This window comes from Lynx rufus, unplaced genomic scaffold (genome assembly GCF_022079265.1).
Source record: "Lynx rufus isolate CCGP_SWC_20201006 ecotype Redwood Valley unplaced genomic scaffold, mLynRuf1.p SCAF_1, whole genome shotgun sequence".
In the NCBI taxonomy this organism is placed as follows: Eukaryota; Metazoa; Chordata; class Mammalia; order Carnivora; family Felidae; genus Lynx; species Lynx rufus.
Window position 1 is genome coordinate 192,757,519 of NW_025814823.1, and position 23,961 is coordinate 192,781,479.

A 23,961-nucleotide genomic window follows, 5' to 3' on the forward strand; every position below is an offset into this window, starting at 1 on the left:
TCAATGTAAAAAAAATTTTTTTAAATAAAATAAAAATCTCATTCTGTGATAAAAAGAAACACATGAGAGTATCTAGAAAGCTTATTTCCCTATACCATCTTCTAGAGCAGGGGTCAGCAAACTCTTTCCCACAAAAGGCCAGAGAGTAAATGTTTTAGGCTTTACAGGCCAGATATTGTCTCCGTCAAAAGTTCTTCTCTTTCTTCTTCACAACCACTTAAAAATGTAAAAAAATGTAAAAAATGTAAAAAATGGTAAACTTTTGATATTTTTTTTTATTATCCGTAGAGGAAGATCAAGGAACAAAATATTCTGAGTAGCAGATTCTTTTAGCTTTCTGTATTCCCAACTACGTGGCCTGAGTTTAGCTCCAATCCTCCTTGTTGCAATGTCGTGTCACTTCTTGATCTAAGGTCAGAGAAAACAATCACCTGATCCACCACCCTTACACTCAGATCTAAGTAGTGGACCCAGAGGCTCAGCCCCTCTGCCCCTGTGCTTCTTACCGTTAAGGCAGCGCCTACGATACTTGTGGTAGACGTGTTGTGTGAAGCCATTTTCCTTGAGCAGCTCGTGGGAAGGATGCTGGAACTTGGGCAATGACTGAGGGGTACAGCCATAGCTGCCAACTGCAGGTGTCCCTTCTGAGGGGCTGGAACTAGAAGTCAGGAAAGAGACAATGTCACCAGGTTCCCTGAAACAGCTAGCCATCAGTTTAGGAGGGGCCCCTCTGGTCCTTCCATCAGCCAAGATCTAGCTTCTCGTAGGGCAGCAAAGAGACCCAAGTACTGTGCTAGGTCCTTAACTTACATCCACGGGCCCAAATCACTCTTTGCACACACAGACCTTTGGTGCGTTTTACAAAGTAGTCAGTGAGGCTTACAGAGACTGGGAGACTTGTCCTGAGTCACGGGGCTGTTTAACATCCCAGATCGGCACAATGCCCAAACCTGAGCTTCTAAGCATTTATTTATCCAGAGTTCACGTTCAACTTTCTTTGATAAGCTATTATGGGTTAATCCATCTATATGTTTTCTTTAAAACCATGACCATTCTCAGTCTGTGCCATCTTTGCAGGGAGTAGAGTGCATATATAGGTCAATGGCTTCCAAACCTTGCTCTTGAACAGAGAACACTGGGACAATTTTCCTGGGGCTGGGGGTTGGGGGATGGGGGAAGCCACCTAAACCCTACCCCCAGAAGCTGAATCAGTAGATCGAAGGCAGGGCCCAGGAATCTGTATTTTTATTTAATGACCGCCCCATCCTGGGGCAGGCAGCAGATACACACTTTTGAAATCATTCACAAACATTCTCTCTCTGAAGACACTCTGGTCCCGTGTAGATGCAACACCACTTCTTTAGGAAAATCTTCCCAGGCTCTGGATTAAGTTCTCTAGACTCCTCCAGATTTTTGGATTTAGATTAACGGTCCCTTTCTTTAATTTACAGACCGAAGAGGTTCGTTCTTCCTGGTCCCATCAGCTGCTTGGCTTTCCCACCCATCCTGCAGTCGGCCTCATCTCTCCTCCCCACTGCCCTGGCACCTGATGGAAGCAGTCCGGGGCCTGTGCTCACGGGAATCCATCACCCAGCCCACATGACTCTCCAGGGGCGGGTTCGAGCTGTGTCTTGTCTTCCTTTTCCGAGGCATCTGCAAAGGCCAGTCCAGATTTTGTTATTAATCGCACTCACAGAACTCTAGGAGCACCAAGCACTTGTAGGACCAAGACCTCTCATGTGTGTGAGTTATTTCACAATTTACAAAGCATTTTCATATCTATTCTCTCACATGATGTCCACAGTTATGAGTCAGGAAATGGTATGCCTATTTCACAGGTGAGGAAACTGAGGCTTGGGAGCCCTAAGGACCCACTCCTGGTCCATCCTCCTGAGGCCTTATCCTGGCTACATGGAATCACCACTCCCACACCCGGTCCCTTCTTCAGATGTGGCCACTCGATCCTGGGGGGGCCCAGCTGCCTAAGAATATAGAGCAGGTCTGGGATCTGGCAGTCTCCTGGCTTAAGCAAGGGTAAAAAGCAAAGCAGGGGAAAGAGGTGAAGTGAGCCCAAGACTCTTAGCAGCCCGGCAGGAGAGCCTCACCTTGGCGTCTAGTGTCCGTCCTTCTTTCACTACTGGGTAAAACCGTGATGTCTGACTTGAGTCTTTGAGCTGTGGTGTCCGGGGAGTGCGGGGGGTCCTGGCGTTGCGGTAGTTTGGCGACTCCGGGACAGTGGTTGGTAGAGAACGGGCGATGGTGGAGGGCTCAGGAGCACCAAACAATTTGTTGGCCAGGGCATCAGTGGGAACTGCAGAGGCAGAGCAGGCCAGTAAGCAGGGGTAGGCCTGTGACCGTCTGTCCCTGGAAGGCTCCCCGTTGAAGGGCTGCAGACCCTCCCACCCAGGCCAGGGTTCCAGGTGTCACCTCTCACCTTGCTGGAAGCGGGGTGGCCCAGGAGGGACCTCCTGGTTGGGATCCACGGGGGGCTCTGGGGTTAGTGTGTCAAACTGCTCCCGACTGATCATGTTGACTTTCTTGAAGTTCTCGACTTCTTGCTGCAGAGGATATAAGATGGGTGGGGAGAAGAGGTTAGTAAGAAGACTGCCCCGGCCTGTTTAGGAATCGGGATCTGCAGGAAGTTGCAAAGGGCAGCTCCCACGTCCACATACGTGGAATTCTGGTCCCCAGGCTCTCAGCGGCAGTCTCCTCACTCCCCACCCCCAGTTACCAGGGCACGAGCGTGCCCACCCAGAAAGGGTTAGGGCCCGTCCGGCCCTCTCTACGGCGAGACCGAGACGAGGACTTCAGCTCTCCGGAACTCACTGCAGACCCCCGACCTCCTTCCCACCACTGTCTCCTCACCTCCACCAAACACACCGCTACCTGCTCCACAGGCTCCCCTCAGGCCCACCTACCACCACACACAGTCGCTCTGTAAAAACCTACAGAAAGTTTTGACTGTTTCCGGGCAACAGTGATTTTTAAAAAGCCTGTCTTTTCTCTATCTTCTCTACTCAAAACAAGTGCCTTAAAAGGCCTTTCAACTTTTATATGGGCCTAAATATTTGAGACTAGAAGTGCCAATCGAATCCTCATTCTCTTCCCCACTGGCATCTGGCCGACTGTTACGACCTTAAACGCAATGCTCAGCTGGCACAACAGTCATCTCCTGCCCTGGCACAGCTTACAAAGTGTTTACATGTCTCTTCTCACCGAATGCTCCAGCAGGGCGTCCATCACCACCCCCTTTCCATACACGAGGACAACTGAGGCTCTGTGCCCAAGGCCACACCGCTCATCAGCCTTCCCCTGTCCCACGCACTACAGGTACCCCAGGCTCCACCCCCAGTGCCGTGTCCGAGCCTCACCTTGATCTGGGAATACTCAGGTTCGAACTTCTCAGTCCACAGGTCCTGCTCGTAGTAGAAGAGCCCGTCGTTAATGACCTTGGCCAGCTCAGCGCTCATCTTGGCACGAGAGGTGTGGTTGCCAGTGCGGTCCCCCCCAGGGTGCCGGCGCATGTAAGGTGGCGTCTGGGTGACGATGAGGATCTTGTTGACATCCCGGTCATCGATCTCATAGTCAGAATCCTCATCAGACCAGGCGGTGAAGGTGTTCTTCCTCCCATCCATCTGCTCCATCTCCTCGTCAAACAGGAAATCCAGTTCCTCTTGCTCATCCTGCTCCTTGGACGTCAGCTGCTGAGCGGGCAGCTGCGGAGGCAGAGAGGTCGGGTGGAGGAACCTGGGCTCCTCGGACTTCTAAAATGGGGACAGACCAAGGGGAGAGGGAATCACCGGGGCGCCCTCGGACCGGCCTCTGTAGCTGTCCGCCGAGAGAGGGGCACTGGCCATGCCACCAAGCCGCAGCTGTCAGCTTTGGAGCCAGTCCCCTAGGACTCCAGGTTTCTTCTCTCCCGGCTCACAACACAGTCACTCATAAACAATGAGGTGACAAGTTCCCTGCAGCCACCTGTGCTCTCATTCACCTAGCCCGGGAGTGAGCACACAGCAGAAGTTCAACAGGTTGATCCATCTGTTCCATCTATCCAAAATCTAAGAAAACGGAAGCTTCATGAGGCAAGGGCCACAGCTGCCTTGCTTTTCATCATATCCCCAGTACCTAGACTGGGACCTAGTAACAGCAGATGTTCAACTATCTGATGAGTGAGCAAGCACCCACTGGCACCAGGCCCTGAATGAAGAACCTAAAAGCAGAATAATGAACAAGGCACAATTCTTGAACTTCAGGAGCTCACAGTTTAGTGGGAGAAAAAGTCAAACAACCAGCCAGCCAAGTGTAATGTGGTATTGGTAAAGACTAACTATAAATAGAATTTGTGGAGTACATAGGGAGAGGCACTTATTAACGAACTAGAGGTGGGGACAGTCAGGGAACGCTTCCGGGGAGCTGTAATTACTGAAGGATGAGTGTAAGTAAGCCAGGTGAAGGCAGGGACCAAGAGTGTGCTAGGCAGGAAGAACAGCATGTTCCAGATGCAAGAGACAACAAGGTGCTTTCAGCAAAAGAAAATATTTCAGACCGTTGCTAGACTGAATTTACCTGACACTTTGGCGCAGAAGCATTTGTCTACCTCATAATCTATATCCAAAAAGTCAATTCCATGCTTTGCAAAAAGCTTCCCATGTAAACTCCAAACCTACTCGATTTTAAGGTTCAAGATAGGCCAGGTGCGAGCGGGCTCTGTTTCTGGAATGGGGGCTAAGCCTGCCTGTCTTTCCAAAGCCTTCACAGTCTGTAAGCCTGGACCTCCTAAAGGTCCTCAGGACTCTGGCCTGATCCCTGACACTCTGTGGTCAAAGGATCACAGCCAGAAGAGATAGGGAAGTTGGGGTTTGAACAAGAGGGAGACAAGGGAGACAGTCACAGTGGCACAATGGAAAAGGGGGCATAGAATTTCAGGCCCCAAAGTCCAAGGTCATCTATGAAGCCGCCTTACAAGCCTCAGACCAAAGAGATCTTTAAGAGGAGGTGGGGGATGGGACAGAGCACACATCCGCTTCTGGAAAGGGGGCACTCATTTTAGTCGGAAATGGAAACCGTTTTCCAACAGTGGACTCAATGCACACTACTGGCATATTGCTTTATAATTTCTAGAGCAGTCTAAGCCCTCCTTTCTTTTATGTGAAGATGGGAACACTAAAAACTTGAGATATTAAACAAGCTGCCCAAGGTCAACAGCCATCGGTGACAGGAGACTGGTGCTCTAGTCTAGACTAACGCTACATCCAGGCCGTGTGTCTGTTTCCTCTCCCTTCCCTCTTCAGAGGGCCTGAGGGGCTTATACAGGGGACAATGAGGACACACTTAGGCATTAAAGCAGCCCCAGCAATTTAGATGGGGCAAAAATAAGAGCCAAACATCAAGAAACCTGGGACACTGCTGCCCGGGGCTGTATGATTTCTTCCCATGGAAAATCCCACTCAGCTAGGGCTATCCTGAGCAGTGGTCCTCACTGGAAAGGGAAACAGTCCTACCAGCTTTCCTGCAGTCACTGCTGACCTCAGATCACATCGCTACCTTGAGCCACCCAGCCTGCCAGCTAGCCCCTCAGAGCCCTGTACCCAGGCGATATCCCCTTCTCCATGCTCCAGCCCACGTCCCACACACCTTGGGTCGTGCTGGGGATGGCCGCGGCCTCTTCTTCACTTCAATCCAGTTCTCAGAATCCAGGTCAGGCAGGCTGGCAGACAGGCCCTTGGGCAGTGTCTTCAGGTTGCTGACCTCCTCTGTTTTGGTTGGCACTGGGGTGACTGCGCGGGGAGAGCCAGGTGCGGACTCTGGAGGGTGGAAAGGTGAGACCCTCAACCTTCTAGTCCTCCTGATGCCAGTTGGCTGGGTGACAAGGACAACAGGAAGGCACCTACAGGTCTCCAGTACCTACCTGTCTCCTTCTGGTAGTGCTGACGGGGCACAAACTCGGGGCAGTTGAGAAGCTGGGAGAAATCGGTCTGGGAATAATCCACTATTGGGGGACCAGGAAGAGGCCACTTCTCCGGCTCCTCCCTCCTGCGCACTTTCTCATCAACGATCTCCACCACCTTGCTGTCCTTTAGGGCCTGCAGGAGAGAAGGAGGGAGACAATGCAGAGGAAAGACTTGGACAGAATGAGATTTTTGGAAGCTGGCAGACGAAGGACTGGGCCCCACGAGCTCAGGCAGGAGTCTAGTGCTGGCAGGGGTATAAGAAAACTGGCACCATCTTCCACAGCTGGTGGGCAAAGGAGCTGTGCAAACTTGTAGGAGGGTACCAACATGAAAAACCCACCTGCCCCTTGACCTTGCCATTCTGCATCCAGGAATCTGTCCCCAGAGAAATACTGGCACAGACAGTTTGGGGAAAGAGGCACTCTCCTATTCTGCTGGTGAGAATGCAAAGGCCAACCTCTGGAGAAAAGGAATCCGGCCATTTGCCCTTTAGTGCAGGCTTCTCACTTCTAGAAATCTATACCAAAGATACGCTGGCAAATATATGAAAAGATATATATGCAACTGTAAATAGGAATGAAGAGCATCTTCCTATTATGTACTACTATGCAGTCAGCTCCCAGAGTTAGTAAGTGAAAACAAAAAACAGGTGAAGAAATACAGGCACTATATGCTGTCATTTAACTAAGAAAGGGGTAGGATATAAATGCACAGAGAGACTTTTACTTAGGCTTTTTTTTTTAATGGAAGGATTCAAAACAAGTTGCCTACAGGAAAATAAAGGGAAAAAAGTGGAAGTGAGAGAATTTTAAATCAGACTTCTCGGAATATACCATGTTGACTTTGAACCATGTAAATGTTTTACCTAAATGTAAAACAAATTAGAAATTAGAGGGGAAAAAAGCAATCCCTAAAACTCGAGAGCAAAATGAAACTAACAAAACTAATACACATCAAGTTAGAGACATGACCACACAGAGATTATTTCAAGTAATAACTTGAAAATACAGTCATTTGAGTGTATAAGAAAAAAACCCTGTTTTTAGTAGTAGAGGTTATTATTACAAGAATAGGCTATATAAATTGTTGAATAAAACAAATGAATCATTATGTTGATGTCATCAGCAATTAGAATTTGGGGCACAGGATAAAGGAGTATTACAAATAGAAGATAGTTGGGGTTGAATAAAGATCCTGTAGTCCTGAACTATAATGGAAAATATCAGTAGAGGGGTGCCTGGGTAGCTCAGTCAGTCGAGTGCCCAACTCTTGATTTCAGCTCAGGTCATGATCTCACGGTTGGAAGGTCAAGCCCCCTATCAGGCTCTGTGCTGGGTGTGCAGAGCCTTCTTGGGATTCTGTCTGCCTCTCTCTCTGCCCCTCCCTGGCTCACTCTCTCTCAAAATAAATAAAAAACAAACTTAAAAAAAAAAAAAGAGAAAATATCAGTATTATCTCATGATGCATAAAAACAAAAACAAAAAAACAAAAACAAAAAACTCCAGAAAACAATGACCAATCAAAACAGCAACAATCAACTCAGACTGTAGTATATAAATACCATTTCCCCAGAAGTGAGGTCCCAGAATTTCTTGAAAATATGGCCAATTCCCTAACTGAGGCAGGAAACGCACAAGATGAACCAAGGCTCCACTAGCCAAAGATGGGACAATTTGATTCAGCATATGAACTGCAATGGGTTGAAAAAACTGCAGTATGTTTGAATTCACAGGTTGTAACACTGTAATGGTACTAAAAGATACTAAAGGAAAAAAAGAAAAAGAAAAAAACAAACAAAACAAAAAAACAATCCCAAGCAAAACAAAAAAACAATCCCAAGCGCCAAACCTTTAAAGCTATTAGGGATCAACTCATAATTCTGAAAACTGGTTAACAAAGGAAAGTTCAAGCATTTATCCACCCTTTCTGTACAAACCATACCTCTTGGTAACTGAATAGCTGATGAGGCAAAGTTTCTCCTTAAAGAGGTATTCCAGGTAACAAATGAAGACAGATTGACAGAATTAGAATCTTACCATTTTACAATCCCTAATGAAATACCAGACAGTCATCAATAGCAGCTTCTAGCACAAGAGAACAAATGAAACGCTATGTGCCACCTGAGAGAATCTATCATGATCTTTACTCTCGACGAAGACGGGAGGAAAACCCCCGAAACCTGAATCTTGAATCTGATCAGGCTTCTGGACCACCAATTTACAAAAAATTTGGAATATACAAGAATATGCTAAATGACACCACTGTGTCCCATGAGAAATTTGACAAAATACACAACCGAGTTTATTGAAATAATAAACTGCAAGGAAAAAGAGAAGGGAAGGGGAGACTTCAGACAACATATGGGTCTTGTCTGGATCCTGAGTCTCAGTTTTGACGAGTGGGGTGAATTTGCAACTGGCTGGGTATCTGGACATATGAAGGAATTAATACTTGTACATGTGATAACGACATGGTGACTAGGTTTTTAGCAGGTATTTATCTTTTTGAGATAAGTACTGAAACGTGGATGAAATGTCAGATTACCTGACATTTTCTGCGAAGTAATTTGAAACAGGAAACACAGATGGGGGATAGATGGAGTAAGATGGGCCATGAGGTGGTAACTGCTGAGGCTGGGTTCATCATACCATGCTGTCTACTTCTGAAATATCTGCAATTTTCCATAATAAGAGAGAGAGAGAGAGGCAAGAAGGGAGGCAGAGAGGCTGGCCAAGCCCTGCGACTTTAGCAGAATTCATCAGATGGGGACTCCTCCAGGGTTTTTTGCCGTGGCCCAAACTCTAGCTCCTTAAGTAAGGACCTTTCCTTCCCCTGCACCCCAGCCCCAGGAAGGGAGACCTACCGCAAAGATGAGTGAAATGTCAGTGGTAAGAGCCTGCACTCGGTGGAAGGAAGCAATAAGGGTGATGGGAAGGAAACCATCAGCATCCATTTTCCGTCGCAGGAAGAAGTCTCGCTCTAAATTGTCCACGCTGAAGTAGTATTCACTAGGTGGAGGGGAGAAGACAGATGATTGCTGCAGCATCATTTAGGAGTCTGCTTTTCTTGTTCGGAACACCCCAGCCACCGCACATAGCCTCTGACCGACCCTGACCCAGCTGAACGTACAATTTTGCAGGCTGAAAAGAGATGCTATCTTTTTATGGCTCCCTAACCATTCCCCCTGCCCTTCGGCTTCTTCGTATGCCTGGCCAACCCCTCATCTTCCTTTAAAACCCAGTTCCAATGTTATTGGCCACTTTCTCCTCTGCTCCTAAAATACTACTGCACTTTACTGAAATGATCCACCTCCTTGTATGGCTCCCCCGACTGAGGGACCATCAGAGTGGTTCAGAGCTAGGGTTTTGCCATCAGACAGAAATGGATTCAAATCTGTGCCTTGAAATACTAGCCATGAAACTCTGGGCAACACTCTGGGTCTGTTTGTTCACCTACGAACTGGAGAGAAGACCCAGCTCGTAGGAACAAGATAGCTGCAGGACTAAATAAGAGGATGCCTAGAAAGCACTTAATAGCAAGCCTTACTAACTGTGTGGACTCCTTAGGTGTTTCCTAGCGTTCTGACCGTGCTGCCATTATAAACAGAAGTGCACAAAGGGCTGGACTCTGGACACTGCCTCTCCTTTTTGTTGTGATCATTTTAAATTTTCTTTAGGCAAATATGGTATTACTTTTGCAATAAATATTACCTTTATGAAAAACTAGCTTTTATTATGAAAACTTAACTTTTAAAGGATGAGCAGCGGTTAACTTTTTCAGCTCCAGCCAGGGGCAGGCACTGTCCCTAGCACCAGAAGGACCTGCCCATCCCTACTCTGCCAGCAGCCACCTCTGACGGCTCCCGGGCCCCTACGCATCCCTCCAGGAAGAAGGCTCCTGTCCACTCACATCTGGCGCTTGATGTAGTCTTTGAGCAGTTCCTGGTCCACGCTGTAAAGCTCAGTGCTGCTGACATTGTCAAAGTAGTAGGTGATGTTGTTCATGTACTTGGGGGTGCGAGGCCCCTCTGCACCATCAAACTTTCGGTAGCCAAACTGGTAGTCAAAATGGGCTATGGGGGAAATGGGCGCCATAAGGGAGAGGAGAGCCCTGCCCGCCGCCCCCGCCACACTCCCTCGGACATCCCGGAGCCCAAAGGGGCCTCACGTACTTCGAGTGCCACCCCGGCCGCGTCCCCGGCCGCGACCACGCCCCCGTCCACGGCCACGGAAGGAAGCCCGCGCCCCACCAGCCCCATCACTCTTCACACTCGATGTCTCATCCTGGTCGTGCCAGGCAGGCTCCGGTTTGGTCTCTGGTTGCCAGGCTGGGGTGGGGGGGGCCATGGGCACGGGCACGTAGGTGGCAGGCTCAGACCCTATGGGGAGAGGGGCGCTGGGTCAGGCTTGAGGGTGACCCCCATGCCCAGGCCCTCCACAGTGGGCGGCGCATACCTTTGATCTCCCCGCGGTTGGCAGGCGTGTGCCGTGGCTCTGGCGGGCGAGCAGGGCGCGAGACCAGTTTCTCTCTGGGCACTTCAGGCTTCATGTCTATTTGCAACGGAACCCACTTGTGTTTGTTCCCTGGAGGACAGCATGGGCACATGAGGAAGGCTTGAAGGAGAGGTCTCTCCTAGCCATCCCTACCCCCAACCATTCTTTGCTGTCTCGAGCAACAGACCTGATTCACAATTTGATGACCCACACTAGACCTCATTTTCATCTCTAAAATAAGGAAGCCATGGACCTCAGTGCGACAGACACTCACAGCTGACTCCTAATATCAATTTCTCCATGGTCAGAGAACCCCTTTCCGGAGCCAGACGCATGGCTGCCCAGAATCAAGACTGCACTTCCAGGCTCCCTGTAGACATTGTCAAAATTCTGTCTATGGAGAGCTCCGTGAAAGTAGTCAATTCCAGGCCGAGTCCCTAAAAGGGAACTGCTCTCCCCTTTCCCGTTCCTGCTAAGTGGAATGAAGAGGGAAAGAGTGAACCATCTTGGATGAAAAGAGCCAAGACACCACAGCAAGATGAAAGGAAAGGAATAGTTGCCATTCTAGGCCTGGCCTACTTACACTCAGCTGTCAGATGAGAGAAATGAACTTCTACCTTGTTTAAACTACTGTTACTTTGAATCTCTGTCAAAGCAGCCAAACTTGTACCCTAAACATCTTAGCGAGGGCAATGGAAACTCTTGTTTTAAATGAAATCTTACATGGGACAGCAATACAACAAGATACATTAAGATTCCTCTGAGGCGGGGACCTCATCTGTCTTGTGCACTGCTGGAGCCCAACTGCCGAGAACAGGGCTTACTGGATGCTTGTTAAGTAAGAGAAGGAACTGATGGACAGCAGGCGGAAGTGAAGATTGCTGGCCCAGTGGCCTACACCACTCAGCCTCCCAAGGACTTCTCGGGGCTCCTGAAACTCATCCAGCAGCCCCGAGTTCTGATACTTCACAGTTCTGCCTGCACACTTCTCCCAAGCCTGTTCCAAGCCACTCACCTTTCTTTTTCTGGCCCCCTCGCTGGCAGTCCTCGTCCCCATTCTTCTCTTCCCCAGATTCATCCGATTTGGTTTTCGGGCTCTCTTTACTATCACTCCCCTCTCCTTTCTCCTGTTCCTTCATGTCCTTTCTGGGGGGCAGCTTCCGGGCAGGCTGGGACTTGTGGGGCTGTGGCTGCAGTAGGAAGCAGAGTAACAGGGGGTGAGGTGAATCAGAGAGCCTCCTAGGATGGGGCAGAAGGACCCCTGCCACTAGAAAGGTGGGGCAGGGAAGACGCAGCATGCAACGGCAGGTTGGACTACATATATTCTTAGGTCTTGTTTTTATGCCTGAGATGCCTCCACTGGAAAGTGTGCTCAAACAGGCAGGAAGTAGGAAACAACCTCTTTCTTCATTTTCCTTGAGTCTCAGTAACTGAGACAACCCACCAGGATACAGGAGCCATACGTTTACTCCCTATAGGACCAGACCGTCCAGGTAGTCTGTGGGACGAAAGAGATGCTAGCCCTTGGCTTGTCCACAGCAACCCTGTGTGTGAACTGAAGGCCAATGGCCACAGCCAGTGAGTGATCTAGGCCATCAGTCCAGAACAAAAGCACTGGAAGGGGGGGACTGATCAGGAGTTCCTCTGCTGGGACTAAAGAGCACTACATAAGCTTCCCCAAGACATATAGTCTGGAGGTGGGTACCTGGCCTAATGACCACTCTTCTGCTTCACTCACTGGCAACCCAAGTATAGCTGATGGAGAACACAGGCTCTGGAATAATAATACAACAGACTTGACTTCCAAGGTCCACCTGACCATCAAGGGCTCGTTATTAGCCTCTCCCAACGGCTGGTTATTAGCTTCAGTGGTCTCATCTGTAAAACGGGAATTACTAAAGGACCTATCTTTAAATCACTGTGAGGATTCGATGAAATGGTAAGCAGCACTTGGCAGTCCCTGACATACAGCAAGGGCTCAAATGATGATGATCCTTAGCTATTTCAGAGTTGCCCATACTGTACCAACCACTCCTCTCAAAAGAAAAAACCAAGAAAGTTAAGACCCGAGGCTCTGAGAACTTAGGCCAAATGTGCATTTGTACATAGCATTTAAACCTGCCCACTCTTCCCCAAAGACTCACCTGCACACTCTTGTGGGCTATCTCTCCAGGTGTGGGCCAGTTGATTGCATCTCCAAAGTCACCAACCTGCAAGGCACGTTCTGTGAAGGCCCTGGGGTGGCCATGCCCCTGCCATTCAGCCCCTCACCCAAACAAAATACAGCTCCCCCGAGAGATCAGAACCCACAATCATCTGTCCACTAGGACCATCCACAGTGGAGGCCCAGAGGGGCTCCCCCGCTATAGAGAGGATCCAGAACTACCTCACAGCTCAGAAGAGGCCACCACCTCTTTCTTCAAGGAAGCCCCCTTTAGGCAGCCCGCTCCTACTCCTTACCTTGCTGCCTTTGCGCTGTTTAGGAACTGCTGCCCTCACCACCTTAGCTGGAGCAGAATGTTCTGTGGGAACAAGAAGGGAGAGATGGTTATGCACAGCCCACGGAGGTGGCCACCGCTAGCTCATCCTCATGACCGCCTCTACTCCATCAAGCAACCTGCAGGTTTCCAAAGGAGGAAGACATGGTGAAGAGGGAAGGACACGTGCTCAAACACCAGTAACAAGTATACCAGCCTCTCTCTGAAGAAGTTGTGGAAAATGAGACCATGGAAACAACCAATGGACAACACCCCATGAACACCCATGAAGTGAGGCAGGAGGGCCCTCCCAGCTCTGTACTCTCCTATAAAGAGGGCACTGAGGCCTGGAGAGGGTAAGTCTACAACAGACTGGGGCCATGCCAGAGCTGGCTCTGTAATTAAAGGCTCCCTAATCCCAGCAGGTTCCACGAAGGAAGGATCTGAAAGACCTTCTCTGGCTCTAACTAACACTGTGGAAGTCTGTGTGTGAGCAGACCTGGGCTAGTGATCATGGGGAAGGTAAGGGGAGAACCCTGAGCTGGCAGTCAAGAAATCCAGGGCTCTCTCTTCTAAGCATCCCCACCCCCCACCAGGACCAGCTCTGTCCTCAATGACCTGCAGTCAATAGAAAGGTTAGCCACTTAGGAAAGACTCTGCTATTCTCCAAGTTCCCAAAGAAAACATGAGACCCATTTGACTCAATGTTCCTTTTAGGAATTTATCAGTACAAACTAGACAAGTGTTTAGAGTTATATACAAAGCCGTCCATAACAAAAGTGCTGTTTGTAAGTTCAAAAAATTGAAAACAACCTACATTTCCAACAGTAGAAAACTGGCTACAGAAATTAAAGCTTAACAATGTTTAGAGCAGGGGTGCCTAGGTGACTCCATCAGTTGAGCGTCTGACTTTGGCTCAGGTCATGATCTCATGGTTTGTGGGTTCAAGCCCCACTTTGGACTCTGTGCTGACAGCTCGGAGCCTGGAGCCTGCTTCAGATTCTGTGTCTCCTTCTCTCTCTCTACCCCTCCCCTGCTTGCACTCTACTCTGTCTCTCTCTCAAAAATAAACACTAAAAAAAAAATTTTAAGCAATTTTTAGAGCAGTCATTAAAAAGATAATGTTCTACTAGAGATAAAAGATGTGAAACACAGTAAGTGAGAAAAGCTGCAATTCTATTTTTGTAAAGCAAAGAAAAAATGTGTATATGCACATATTCACAAGAATTCTGGAAGGCCATATAACTAAGTATCATCAGGAGTAAAGTAGTATGTTAACAGTGATTTAATTCTGTTTGGAATTTTCCAGTCATTTCAATGAGACATGGGCTTTTTAAAAAGAAAACCTTTTGTTTGTTTGTTTGTTTGTTTGTTTGTTTAAAGGAAGAACTCTAATAGGTCTGGTCCCTTCTACACCTACACTTGCTTTCCCAACACACTTCTGAAGAACAAGGGTTTCTAAACCCTTCCTCCCTCAGAGACCCACGGGAAAGGTACATCCTGGGGCTCTACTCACCCACTTCTCTCCCATCATGTTGCCCCCACAGTCCCTGAACAGAGAAATCTGCCTAGCTGGTCTCAAAAGGAGTTTTCTAGTCCTTGAGCACACCCATGTTCTCTTAATGAGTAGAACGAGTCCCTGCCTGACTCCTAACTATGAGGCCATGGCATCTTTGGCTTCCAACCCTTACCAGAACCACTGCCCCCTCAAGACACCCCTCATGCCTTCTGAGAGCTGGAGCTATGGAACCCAGCCCACAACATCCTCTACACCCAGTACTGGAGAGTGGAGACCCAGAAATCTCTCAGTGCCAAGAGGATGGAGCCCATAGATCAGGGAGCTACTATGCACCGACTTTCTTGCTGATCCTCAGTGGCTCTGAGAAGCCTAATACCACCCAGTTCCCAGACTAGGCTGGTGCTTCAAACCAGGACCACGTAGGGGTGCCTGGGTGGCTCAGTTGGTTAAGGGTCCGACTTCAGCTCAGGTCATGATCTTGCAGTCCGTGAGTTCGAGCCCCACATCAGGCTCTGTGCAGACAGCTCAGGGCCTGGAGCCTGCTTCGGATTCTGTGTCTCCCTCTCTCTGCCCCTCCCCCCCCCAAAATAAATAAAAACTAAAATATTAAAAAAACAAAAACAAAACCAGGACTGGGTAGAGGGAGCCACCCCAGGGTTATCTCCTGTGACTATACCTGAGTTACGGGAGTAATCACTTCTCCAAGGACCCCCCTGCTTGCTATCAGGACAAGAGCAGGCCAAAGGACCTGCAACTTCAAGCTCGTTAACAAGACGTGGAAAGGGCGAATCAGGCTCATAGGGCAAGGTGTTCCTGAAGACTTTCCTCGAAAAAGTGAGGCAAAGTTTTTCAGGGCATTGTCTGTTTCTTCTAATAAAAAATAAACCTAAGAAAAACTCTTAAAATTGGAAAGAGTCCTATCCTGCGATCACCCTGCCTGACACTCCATTTGCCGAGATCACAAAGGGACGTGGTAAAGTACTGAAAGTTCAGTCTCTGATTAATGGGAGAGTCATCCTGTCATCCTGGGAAATGTCCCCATTCTCCCACTAGCCCCAAGATGACTGAGGGAATATGGCTAGTCTGAGCATACACAGGAATATTCAAGTAGTCCTGTGTGAAGTTTGCTGAAAAAGGCCCATCCCTAGCTAGTCTCCCTCTGCCCCCGGGACCCACAGTGCCCTGCTCTTGCTCTGCTCACAGCTACATCCTCATGCTGCCCCCGCTCCAAGGAGGAACAAAGTCTCCCAGACAGACAGAAAAGTCCACTAGGGAGAGAGGACTGTTTCTGCCTTTACGTAAAATTCCTAGATCTGTTAAGATCCTGTGGGGCTTAAGCAAAGGCAGGAGGGCTCAGTCAGATGCACTGCTCTCAGGCCCTGTGGGAGACAAGAAAAAACACTCGGCTTTTTGACTTCAATTACACATCCCTTTCTGGGTCCCCTTCCAGCCATCCTCCTTCACCAGGTAACCAACCAAGAGTCTCTCTCCGGCTCCCTAATATACAGGGCCTAGCATCTGAAATGGTTCCCAGGGAAAACCAATCCTTTACGCAGGTGCCAGTCCCTAAGTCCAGCATCATCCCAGCCCAAAGAGGGAACAAGCCCCCTCCTCCCACTTCTGCGTTCTCAAACTTGTGCCAGCTGCCAGTGACCAGAGCCCAGCTCAAAAAACACTAAACTCGCCACTCTGCATCTGCCCAAGAAAACGACTGTAGAAGGTGAGAAAAAAGGACCCATGGTTCTAATCCCCCTGTTTGCAGTTATGGAGCAGAGGCCCTCAAGGGGCTTCCCTAGGGAAGAACCAGGATGACAGCCACAGGTCTCCACTCTTTTTGTTTAAGTGCTCCCTCCAGCTTGCCACAAATCCCATGTGGCCACTGGTAGGGTCAAAAGTCCTTCCTGGGGGCGGCTGGGTGGCTGGGTGGCTCGGTCCGTTAAGCATGAGACTCTCGATTTCAACGCAGATCATGATCTCACAGGTTCGTGAGTTTGAGCCCTATGTCGGGCTCTGTGCTGACAGGGCGGAGTCTGCTTGGGATTCTCTATCCTTCTCTGCCTCTCCCCCACTCGCACTTTGGCTTTCACAAAGAAACAAACAAACGACAACCCACTCCTTCCTGGTGCAATCTTAGGGCGCTTCCCTGGTGTTTCCTGGTAAACAGGGTTACTGAAGACAGGGAAAGGTTCTCATGTACAGAAGGAAGTAGAACTGTGGAGAGATGGACCCTACTTGAGGTCTAGCATTCTAAGGGAGCCAGATGGCAGACAGAGGCCCTAGGAGTACCTTCCTCCTGATTAAAACAAGTCGGGGGCTAACAGACATCTGGAAAAGGAGAAAAGCTACTTTCTGTCCCACAGGAACATCCTGAGCCAGGAGCCAATACTGAATGACTCTAGTTCCAGGGGGTGAAGGGGCTTCCCTAAATACACACAGGCATTTGTGTATTAAATGAAGCACACCAAAATCTCTATGTGTGGTTGTGGAACACCAGAAGACTATGCACCTGTATCTGCATGGCAAACCCACTATTTTTCCACTGAGAGCGGTGGGGACCAAGGCAGCTAAACCACGATGGCTAATGGAAGATACCGAGAAACAAGGGGGGGGCAGAATGTGGGCGTTGAGGGTGAGCAGGGCAGAGAGCGGCTCTCCCTGCAAAGCGGAGAGGCTGACTGCACAACACTATCTAACCCTCTGAGGTTCTCTCTTCCTCAACTGTCACACCTTCATTCAAACACTTGTCTAGGAAAGCAGACAGCCCATCATAAGAACATGGACTTTGTCATCCACTGCACTTGGCTGGAGGCCCTACATACTCTGCCCCTTAACAAGCCCTTTGAGTTTTGTTTTGTTTTTTTTGAGAGGGAGAGAGAAGGAGGGAGGGAGGGAGAGTAAGAGAGAGAGAAAAAAAAACACGAGTGGGGGAGGGCCAGAGAGGAAGGGAGAGAGAGAATACCAAGCAAGCTCCGTGCTGTCAGTGCAGAGCCCATTGTGGGGTTCGAACCCATGAACCAGGAGATTCATGACCGAAATCAAGAGTTGATGCTTAACCGACTGAGCCACCCAGGCACCCAGAGAAGCTTTTTGAACTTAAGTTTTCTCATCTGTAAAACTAAAGTCACCATTATCTCATAGGACTGCTGTGACAGTTAAAGGAACAGAGCATAAGAGTGCTCAGCATACAGTAATGCTAAATATTTCAATTCAGATTCACACACCAAGTTTACTATGGCCAAGTAACCCTCATCCTCAGGGTTAAAGAGAAAAAGAGACCATCAAATAATCTCTTAATATGAGAAGAATCAGAGCAACTTCTGGGAATCAAGTGGTTCAATTCACTGATTCAGATTACAAATGCCATCCCCTGTCCAGCTCCAGCCTGGCCCTTCTTCCGGACACCGCCCTCCAGAAGCCATCCTGGCTCCAGGGCAGGTTTCCCAGGGGAAGAGGAAAGAAAGAGAGAGGATTCACCACAAGTCCTGGGGGGCGGGGTGGGGGTGGGCTGTGACATCAGCCCCTGCTGCAGTAGAGGAAGGAAGAGCACAGGGAAGGCCTGGAGTTCCCTTTCAGTTGAAGAAATTTAGTGACTCAACTTTTTACTCAGCATGGAAGAGGGACAGAGCTCGCCCTCCAGAATCTCTCTCAGCCTACCCAGGGGCCAAACCCATCAACACCCACTACAAAGCCAGATAAAAAGAAATATTTTCTATGCTGTCTTGTTCTAGAAACATCCTAATGCTGCTGACCCTTTGAAATAAAAGCTACCCAGAGGGACTAGATCTAGGAAATCTAAGGAGCAAAGACTTGGTCAAGCAATGGGAAGCCAGTGGTTTTTAGGGTGAGAAGGCACACGGGTTGAGTCAAACTCTTCAGGTCATGGTAACAAAGAACTAGTACGAGGGAGAAGCTGGAAATGAGACTGGGGGACAAATGTGGGTAAAAGGCAAGACGGGCCTAGGCCGGATGGGAGAAAGCCTGTGGGACTGAGAATGGATGGTCAGAGATCTCGGCCTCAGTGCCAGAAGAATGGGGAGGGCCAAATGTTTATTTTGGGGCTGGCACCATCTCTTGGAGATTGGCAGCTGAATAGGCTGAGTTTAGCCTAACCAGAAAGAATTTCTACTTAGGGAACAAGGTTATTTATTAGGCTGTATTTCTTGAGTTGACACTCACCAACTTGCTAATCTGTATGTGGCCATGAGGTCAATCTCCTCGGGGACCCTCTCAGACCTCAAGTAAAGTGTCCCTCCTACATGCTCTCACAGCGCTGGAACCGTCACCCCCTATGTGGCTCCTTGAGGCCAGGAAGCAGACTGTTCTGACAGCAGTAATCCCAGCGTCTAGCTCAGGGCCTGGCAATGTGCTGACTTGTTGAATGAGTGGTAAGTTCACAAAACCCATCTCCTCTATGATTTCACACCAAGGAAAGAGGCTTTGTTTTCCGAGTACTAATTCCTGAGGCTACAGCTTCATCCTCCACCTTCAGCCACAGCTCTCCGGAGGCAAAGAACAAGTATCGTTGGCACTGCTGGCTTCCAGAGGAACCCCACGCCCAGCCCTGCCTTGACTCTGAGGCACCTGATTACCTGAAATCAGAGCTGGGTCCTAGTCCAGACTCCAGCACTCTTCAGTTGTATAATCTTGGGGGGCACTACTGACCACCCTCTCCGCGTCTCATCTTCCTCAACTGAACAAAAGGTAGTAACATGAGGTCTGGAGGGGTGAGGAGAGAGAAGGCAAGACCTCAACCACTGAGATTTCTCATCAAAGAGATGCTAGCAACAAGCTGTGGTGATAATATTAACAAGTGCACACGATATGTACTAGGCACTTACTAGGTGCCACGTGCTGTTTTAACACTGAGCTTGTTTTTCTAACTGGTCTCATTTTATTTTATTAAAAAAATATATATTTTTTAATGTATTCATTTTTGAGAGACAGAGAAAGACAGGGCATGGGCAGGGAAGGGGCAGAGAGAGAGGGAGACACAGAATCCAAAGCAGGCTCCAGGCTCTGAGCTGTCAGCACAGAACCCAACGTGATGCTTGAATTCACGAACTGTGACATCATGACCTGAGCCGAAGTCGGACGCTCAACCGACTGAACCACCCAGGCGCCCCATAACTGGTCTCATTTTATAAATGAGGACACTAAAGCACACGGTGGAAAGATTATTTGCCAAAGATATTTGCAAACTGAGACCCCAAATGTGGAAGGGAGCAAAACCATCTAAGGGGAAGGTGAGGCAGAAGGAGCCTGGGTTACATCGCCCAACTGTGCTCATCCCTCCTAAGCCAGCCTAAGGGCAGAGTCATGGAGGAAGAGTTTGGGGACCACAGGCCTTTCAGCCTAACCCCACTCATCCTAACACCCCTTAAGCAGAAACACTCTTCTACCGAGTAAAAAGTACACTGGGTTAACTTCCACACCTTGTTCACCAGTTCTTGTCGCTGCCATTGCCGCCACTTCTCAGAGGTCTCTCTCTGCCCAGCCCTCCTGCCCCGACTTCCCCCCAGACCCCAGACCTGCAGATGAAACACATGAAGGGGCTGGAGGGCATCCCTGCGTGCAGGAGTGAGTGAGTGAGTGTGTGTGTGTGTGTGTGTGTGTGTGTGTGTGTGTAGGGGGCTTCAGAACATCAGACCATCTAGAGGCTCTGCTCAAAGGAAGCTGCCAGCCCCAGTGTGAGCCCCTTGGCCTGGGAGGAGGGGCAGGATTGCTGGGTTCCAGTCACATGATGCTGCCTGGCCTGGACCAGGCCCAACCTCAGTAGACTATCTTTAGCCTGTGGTGACCCAGGGCCTGATGCCCCCACTCTTCATGATCAGACATGGAATCTGCCCCCACAGCTGGTCCTAGCCCCTAAAGTCCGACCAAAAGCTAACTAATAATATTACAACTGGAAGACACAAACAGCCAGTGAAGCCCCTGGTCTCCAAGTGCCAGCACCCTAACACAGCCTTTCTGAAGAGCACATATGGTTCTAAATAGAGCAGTAATAATAGTAACAACCCCCTTTTACAGGGTGCTAGTCTAAGTAGTTTTGTTATGTGTGATTTTACTAAATTGCCTCAAAAAGACACTATTAGTTCTGTCACTCAGAAAATGAAATGGAGGCAAGGAACTTGCCTAGGGTCACACAGTATATATTCTGTGTGACGTTATTCACACATCTCAGCATTATTTTCAGATTTCTTCCAAGGAAGCCTTCCCTGTTGAGTGCCCATTATAAAGAACTACCCAACTAGCAACTCTGGATCAAGTCCTAATTCAGTCTGTAACCTGGGGTCTTCAGAGCCACCCCCTGAAACAGCTGCACTTGTATCTCAACCTCACTAATCAATTACTGAGCCTGTATTACTTACATCCTTGGAAGGTGCCAAAGTTCTTTACATACAGTAACTCATTTCTTTTTCACAACCGTTCGAGAGAGGTATGATGCTGATTCCAGGTTATAGAGTAAACTAAGGCTCGGAGAGGCTAAATGACTTGTCCACAGTTCAGCAGGCTATGAACTTCCGGAGCTGGGACTGAATCCCAGGTACTGCCTGACCCTTCCCCTGTGCTTTGTCGGCCTATAACACATCCTTTGTGGATAATGATTGCAAACTCCGTAGGGTGGGGATCTCTTCCACTGTGCCCACTGGCCTCTGAAACCCAGGGTTGCAGCATGTACATGGCAGGCCCACAGTAAACATTTACCGAATGAAGCAATTTACAGCAGCACAGGTGCTTCTCAAAGAACTCTGAAAGGGAAGAGAAGTTAGTGCCCCTCTGCATTATGACTGAGCAGCACACAGCTGTACAGTCCAGCAGCTGCAACCCCTTTGGGGTCTAGACCTGCGTTCTGTACTCAGAATTGGAATCAGGGTGCTTTAATCCAAACACCACGGGCCAGCCGTGGAAAACAGAGGACCGCGAGGGTATGTGGCAGAGGAACCAGCACAGGAACTTCCCAGAGGTCCCAGACTTAAGCCCCCAGGCCTCGGGCCACACCAGAAATCACAAGTCTGGCCGGCAACCCCGGCAAGCTGGGAAGCACAGCTATAGCTAAGGGGGTAGCATCTGTGCAAAAGCAGCCAAGGCTCTACCCTCAAACACAGACTTAGTGTTTCCAGAGCTTCTGAGTTTTCAAGAAAAGTAAAAAAATAGATTAAAAAGAAATTTCTGGCTTTATAAATACTGCTAATCAATTCACATTAAAAAAAAAAAAAAAAACACCCTTCCGTGCATCATATTCTGCTAGTGGGCTCCTGCACGCTCTCTTGAGGGACAGGCCAAGCACTGGGCAGCTGGGCCCGGGATTTCAGGAGCCACCCCTTTCAGGAAGGTTTTGAGGCACAAGTAACCCTCCACTGCCCACCTGACTCCATTGTTCTGATGTGGGAAGCTGCTGACCTCAAAGCTGGTTTTCCCCTGGTAACCCACCACTTCAGGTAATGCAAATTCACTTTTATTGTCTTAATCTAGGACATTCTCAAGAGGCTTCTGAGTCCCCTGCCTTCCCCAAATTACTTTGGATTACCACTTTATTGGAGTGGAGAGTCTCTCAGACCCAGGCAAGGCTAGAAGGGACTTGAGAACTCTTCTCCTTGTAGACAGGAAAGCTGAGCCCAGGAGGGACCAGGCTGAGCCCAAAGTGCCCAGTAAATTGTTGTGGAGTTGGCACCGAATATCCAGTTCCTGCCTCTAAATCCAGAGCTTTTCCAGCTGGTGGGAAAGCCAACTTCCTGCCTCAACAAAATACGCTCTGTTCACCTCAACACTCATTCATGGCATAGGGGTATATCATGCATGGGTGAGGTGGGGGGTGGGGGGGCAGGTTCAGAAACCCAAGCATTCCAGGAACCACCCTGCTGTTTTTAAGATCAACAATTTCTCACATGAAATTGTAATATATGACAGAAAAGGAGGGGTGCTCTTGTTGAAATGGATCTAGGAGGGGGACCTCACTTCTGCCCCCATCTTTTTTCTTCACACTTCTCCCGGGAAGGCCAAACCTCTCGGCTCCCTCTGGAAGATGTGGGGTAGGCAAGTCCTGATCACTTACCCATGCAGTATGCCAGGTTAGGCTCCCTCACTAGCCCTCAGTTTCCTGCTCTCTGAAATCATTGAGCCCTAACAGCTCCAGCCCTGCAGGGTAGGTATACTTGGCAACAGGAAATCCCAGAGAAATGGAAGAGACTTGCCAGGTACCCCAGAAACAGATGGCAAGTTGGGAGGTCTTAGGTATGGGCTAGTTATACTGATCCAGCTCAAAAAGGCAGGCCTTGCTTCCCAGAAACAGTTGATCTGCCCCTCTTGAGGGGTCTGGGCCAGGGGACTGCTTCAGTGTCACATGCTACAGCCCGACTGGAAAAGAGTAGAGCCCTGGGATGCCATAGATGAGGAGACAGGGGCTGCCCCACTTGCAGACACGCCACCCCTTCTCACAGATGTTCTCAAAGCACTGCCAGGTACCCTATTACTCTACTCTACAGTCCCTTCCCCTTCAGCAAATGTAGTGGCGGGGGGGGGGGGCGGCCTGAGTCCTATCCAAAACCCATTCTATCACCAATTTACCAGGCTGCTGGGCTAAGAACAGGACAGAGCAGCAATTAAGAGCATGGACTCAAGTTCACCCAAAGATGTTCTAACCACCAGTCTGCATCAAATAAGTAACCCACAAGACCAGGGGACATGGTTAAATCAGACCAACCTTTCATGGAGCTTGTAATTTGATAGGCATTAACTGGGACACACAAGAATGAGCCAAACAAGCAGGTTCATGATGGAGGCAAAAAGACAATTTACATGGGAAATTCTAGCATCAGACTTAATCTCTCATTGTGAGGTTCATGATAGCTGCTAGCTCACAGATTTACAGCTTAAATGACATCATCATGAAACACAGAACTATCATAAATACATGGCTATTTTTTTGGCTCTTTGAGGCAACTCCTGAATCTCTCTAGTGCTTTAAAAAAGAGAGAGATGGATAATAGTTGCCAGATTTTTAAAAAATCTCTAATTAAATGTGCGTTTCAGGGGCGCCTGGGTGGCGCAGTCGGTTAGGCGTCCGACTTCAGCCAGGTCACGATCTCGCGGTCCGTGAGTTCGAGCCCCGCGTCGGGCTCTGGGTGGATGGCTCAGAGCCTGGAGCCTGTTTCCGATTCTGTGTCTCCCTCTCTCTCTGCCCCTCCCCCGTTCATGCTCTGTCTCTCTCTGTCGCAAAAATAAATAAACGTTGAAAAAAAAAATGTGCGTTTCATATCAGCAAGTAATTTTTCCTATGCAATATTTGGGACATCTTATACTAAAAAACTATCCACCATTTATCCGAAATTCAAATGTAATTGGGTGTCTGGTATTTTTATTTGCTAAACCTGACCACCACAGGAAGGAAGGAAGGAAGGAAGGAAGGAAGGAAGGAAGGAAGGAAGGACGGACTACTGCTCATGTTCCATGACAGCAGGGTAGTGAGCAGGGCCCTGGGCTAGGGAGTCAGGAGACTGGATGCTGGTACTGGTATCCTTGTG

At 48.9% G+C, this 23,961-nt stretch overlaps 1 protein-coding gene across 1 annotated transcript in view; it reads right to left on the reverse strand.

The window, feature by feature from the left end:
- The window catches only part of LARP1 (La ribonucleoprotein 1, translational regulator), a 56,976-nt gene that overhangs the window by 10,516 nt on the left and 22,499 nt on the right, over nt 1-23,961 (reverse strand). The window contains exons 2-15 of the mRNA XM_047092128.1: nt 12,905-12,966; nt 12,589-12,654; nt 11,460-11,634; nt 10,406-10,534; nt 10,123-10,329; nt 9,861-10,023; nt 8,815-8,959; nt 5,909-6,083; nt 5,635-5,804; nt 3,372-3,764; nt 2,435-2,558; nt 2,106-2,311; nt 1,547-1,653; nt 507-658 (exon numbers count right to left, since the gene is read on the reverse strand). Of these exons, the coding sequence (XP_046948084.1) occupies nt 507-658; nt 1,547-1,653; nt 2,106-2,311; nt 2,435-2,558; nt 3,372-3,764; nt 5,635-5,804; nt 5,909-6,083; nt 8,815-8,959; nt 9,861-10,023; nt 10,123-10,329; nt 10,406-10,534; nt 11,460-11,634; nt 12,589-12,654; nt 12,905-12,966 (2,274 nt within the window). The remainder of the gene's footprint in view (nt 1-506; nt 659-1,546; nt 1,654-2,105; nt 2,312-2,434; nt 2,559-3,371; nt 3,765-5,634; nt 5,805-5,908; nt 6,084-8,814; nt 8,960-9,860; nt 10,024-10,122; nt 10,330-10,405; nt 10,535-11,459; nt 11,635-12,588; nt 12,655-12,904; nt 12,967-23,961) is intronic.